Source organism: Acyrthosiphon pisum, chromosome X (assembly GCF_005508785.2).
Source record: "Acyrthosiphon pisum isolate AL4f chromosome X, pea_aphid_22Mar2018_4r6ur, whole genome shotgun sequence".
Classification (NCBI taxonomy): Eukaryota; Metazoa; Arthropoda; class Insecta; order Hemiptera; family Aphididae; genus Acyrthosiphon; species Acyrthosiphon pisum.
In genome coordinates this window covers 113895252-113899528 of record NC_042493.1, presented here as the reverse complement: position 1 = coordinate 113899528, position 4277 = coordinate 113895252, and the positions used below count along the sequence as shown (strand labels likewise).

The following is a 4277-nucleotide window of genomic DNA, read 5'->3' as shown; positions in this document are numbered from 1 at the left end:
AACTCTTTACACTGTATATTAACATATTATATAGGTATGTACTATATTTTAACACAAGTGAACAGTTGCAGATTAAGAAAATAAACTGTCAAAACTATTTTAACATAATTTATCTGTCCAGTAAAGTTTTTACTAAATAAATCAATTATTTAACTTGTATGCTATACAAAAACAACTCTCTTAATATATTCCCAAAATTAATAATTTAAAGCAAAAATACTTGTATTATGTATAAATATTTGGCAATTATTTTAGTTTATAATAACTAATAAGTAATAACTAGACGCCAAACCCTTTACACTGTATATTAACATATTATATAGGTATGTACTATATTTTAACACAAGTGAACAGTTGCAGATTAAGAAAATAAACTGTCACAACTATTTTAACATAATTTATCTGTCCAGTAAAGTTTTTACTAAATAAATCAATTATTTAACTTGTATGCTATACAAAAACAACTCTCTTAATATATTCCCAAAATTAATAATTTAAAGCAAAAATACTTGTATTATGTATAAATATTTGGCAATTATTTTAGTTTATAATAACTAATAAGTAATAACTAGATTTAATTATACAATTTACCTGTTGTTTTGATAATTTAGTAGATCGTTTTCCCTGTAATTCTGCATGCGTTATAGATGTTACCATTGATTTCTTTGCACGTTTTCGAGCCTCTTCAACTTTCGGAATCAATGTTTTATGTTTATACTAAAAATTTAAAATCACAAATATTTATTTTCGTTTGGTATACTATTAATTATTGCAATTATTGCATACAAAATTAAAATTATACGAGTATAATAGTACAATGTATACTACTATACTTAATTATTAGGTAGTTACTTTTAAGTGACTTAAGAAGTTTCCTGTGGACAATTTTTGTCCTTGAATGATTTTGGGACAATTTTTACATTGTGCAGTCAATTTTAATCCATCTTCTCTAACAACAGTAAAAAATTGACCATCTAATAAGTATGATTTAATCAAAGGTTCTTCAGATAACTTAGGTAGATCTTTTTCTTGAATATTATTATTTTTACCAGGATCGTCTTCTTCTTCCTCTTGAAGACGTTGTTTTTTCAACCGACTTGCGTCATTTTTATCAGTAGTCAATATTAAAAATCTCCGCATAGTAAAAAATACTTGATCACAGATTTGACTAAATTCAATTATTAAACTTTAGTAAAAACACGCGTACGGTACTATGGTGAGTCGACTTCCAATATATAACATAATAAATATTATAATATGTCGCACGATTCACGAGGTAGTTTTACGACTAATGACTATAATAATATTTCAGCTCCTTGCTGTTTGTTGACGTGATCCAATAGGTCTACTACTCTACTAGATACTAGATACTCCTACCATTTATTATGTTTATAAAATCGTTGATAATAATTAATAAATACTATGTCTATTATTGTACATTTTATAACCAATGATAATAATATTAATACGTAATTTTTGTACAATCATATTATTTTGAGTTATTTTTATGTTATTCTGGACTGACGTAGTGCCGTCTGGTATGTTTTATTTTTGGGTATTATGGATGTATATTAATTATATATGTTTTATTACAATATGTTTACACAATATAGGTACCAGCAGTAGGTATGATTTATGATATAACATAATATTAATTATTAAATACTACGAAACCATACAACCAAAAACTCGTAGCAGTCGTAGCAATATACCTAGAATAACTTAATAGGATGTTATCGAAAATGTCGATGGTTATTAGTTATTATTACTTACATAGTAAATACTACCTACTTATTACTTAATTGTCTACCTATAATAAATAAGACCCGTTTGATAAATTTTATTATCTAGATAAATTCATCTAGATAATAGTGATTTTTATCTTAGATAACTGTGTTAATTAATATTCTCTATTTATCTAGATAAGATAAAAGATAAAAGAATATTTATCTAGATAATTTATCTAGATAAATTTATCTAGATAAACTCAACACTGTACATAAGAATGTGCAACAGATATTCTTCTATATACATATAGGAGACCACCCCTATTCATTCATCAACGCCTAGACCAAACCGCTGGGTCTAGAGACTTGAAATTTTGTACAGAGGTTCTTTAAGCAATTGAAGAGAGCACTAAGAAAGGATTTTTAAAAATTCGACCTCTAAAGGGGTAAAAGGGGGTGGAAATATTACAATAGTGGCGCCATCTATCAAGTAATATTTAATTTAAATATACAATATTGGTTTTAAAATATAAAACCTACGTACTTTATATTTGGAATAGTTGTTCTTTTATTCATCTAGATGTGCAATAAGAAAGGATTTTCTTATATTCATATTTTAATGAGGTGGTCAAACCGATTTTTTAATATTCACGGGTTTTTTTATATTAATGGTTGCAGGTTATACATACGAATTATTTCACAAAGCTAGGTACAATATTATTCTGGTTTGTCCGTTAAAATAAAATAAAATAACTGCCCAAAATATATTAATCTATAAATATTAAATACTCCTAAAAATCCGGGATGATCAACCATAACTTAAATACTATTTTAGGAACACTGTATACAATTTTTTTTTGAACTACAAAGCTGTACTAATATATGCTATATTCTATCTCCCACCTCGCTAAGTCCGCAATCTACCACATGTTATGTAGATTTCCTACCCGATAATATACTGTCCGCATAACCATAAACGAAACTCACGGGCCATAATATGATTTTGCTTCCATACCTATATGCACAACGAATTACACCCAAAAGGAGTTAATTCATCACAATTTATTTCCTGGGCAACGCCGGGTTATTCAGCTAGTATAATATAATATATTATTATTAATAATATTAACTTATTAGTTAATATTAATATATTAACTTCGTTGCGCATACAAATTGACAACTCTTAAAATAATAAGACTGTTGTTCCGGGAACCTACACAACCACATCATAATAAAAACGTGTTAATAAAACATTCGTAATTACGTACGCACTTCGAGGGGTCTACCTACATGAAATCATACTGCGTGTCTCCCGCATACAAAACATACAAGCGTGTCTCACGGGTAATTATATATTCAAGATGATCGATGAAAACTTTTTAGTTTTGAACATCATACACCGAATATTAAATAAACGAATTGAACAAAGTTTGAATCATATAAATTTGGTACGTATTTTAACAGGGAACGAAGTGAACTGGATCAGTTTAATATATATACAATTAATGCGTATTTAAGTCCTTCAACTTATACTTATAATAATAAGGACAATGTAAAAAAATCTCAGTTTTCACCTGAGGTGACTTTTGCCCTGGCAACGCCGGGTGGGTCAGCTAGTATACCGGGTGATTCTTTTATAGTTGAACACTCATTATTTCAAAAAATGTGAATTTTACATTTACATTTACATAGTTTCAAGTCGCTTATAAAATAACGTTTTTATTTTTCATTCAAAAAAGTAAAAAACTTAAAAAATTATAAGGATAAAAAATATTTAAAAATATAATTTTTTAAGTTTTTTACTTTTTTGAATGACAACATAGGGTTTTAATTTTTTATTCCAAAACAGAATATTTTTCTTAATATTTTGATACAGAAAATCAAATTTGGGACGAGTAGTTAATGAGTTATAAATATTTAAAGTATAGATCAGCGGAGTGGAGTGGTACGGGGTTACCCCGCGAAATGTTTGTCCACTTCTCTGCTCATCTAAACTTTGAATATTTATAACTAGGGCCCGGATTTATATGCAATAAAAATCTATAAAATATGCCGATTCATATCATAAATATGCAAAAAATATGCAAAATGAATTTTTTTTACAAATTAACAATATATTAGGTATAAAAATTGTTTATTAATAAAAAAATGCAAAATAACATTTTTAATGACATTTTTTAAGTATAAAAGTGTAATAAGTTAATTAAAGTTTTACTATTTATATTAAATTATTATTATTGGACGAGTACCAGCATGAAGTAATAAATATGGATTTCAAGTTTTCGAATTGAAACAAAAATTGCAAAATAAAATATTTCCGTCTGTTTTAAATATGTTTCAATATTCATTTACGTACCGGGAAGCATTATTTACTTTAGGCATTATATAAAAATAAAAGTAGTAAGTTAGATTTTTTAAACAAAATATACCGTACACTGTACACTACGCACGATAAAGACCATACAAACTAAACTCTGTGTTACCCAATACGTATTGTACAGTATACTATACTGTACAATACGTATTGTACAGTATACTATACTGTATCTA

The 4277-nt window shown here is 27.0% G+C and overlaps 1 protein-coding gene across 1 annotated transcript in view; it reads right to left on the bottom strand.

Annotated features, from left to right (window-relative positions):
- LOC103308686 overlaps window positions 1–1140 on the bottom strand; it is a 2161-nt gene extending 1021 nt beyond the window's left edge. Inside the window, exons 1-2 of the mRNA XM_008182491.1 lie at window positions 853–1140; window positions 592–717 (exon numbers count right to left, since the gene is read on the bottom strand). Of these exons, the coding sequence (XP_008180713.1) occupies window positions 592–717; window positions 853–1140 (414 nt within the window). The remainder of the gene's footprint in view (window positions 1–591; window positions 718–852) is intronic.
- Window positions 1141–4277: the final 3137 nt, after the last annotated feature.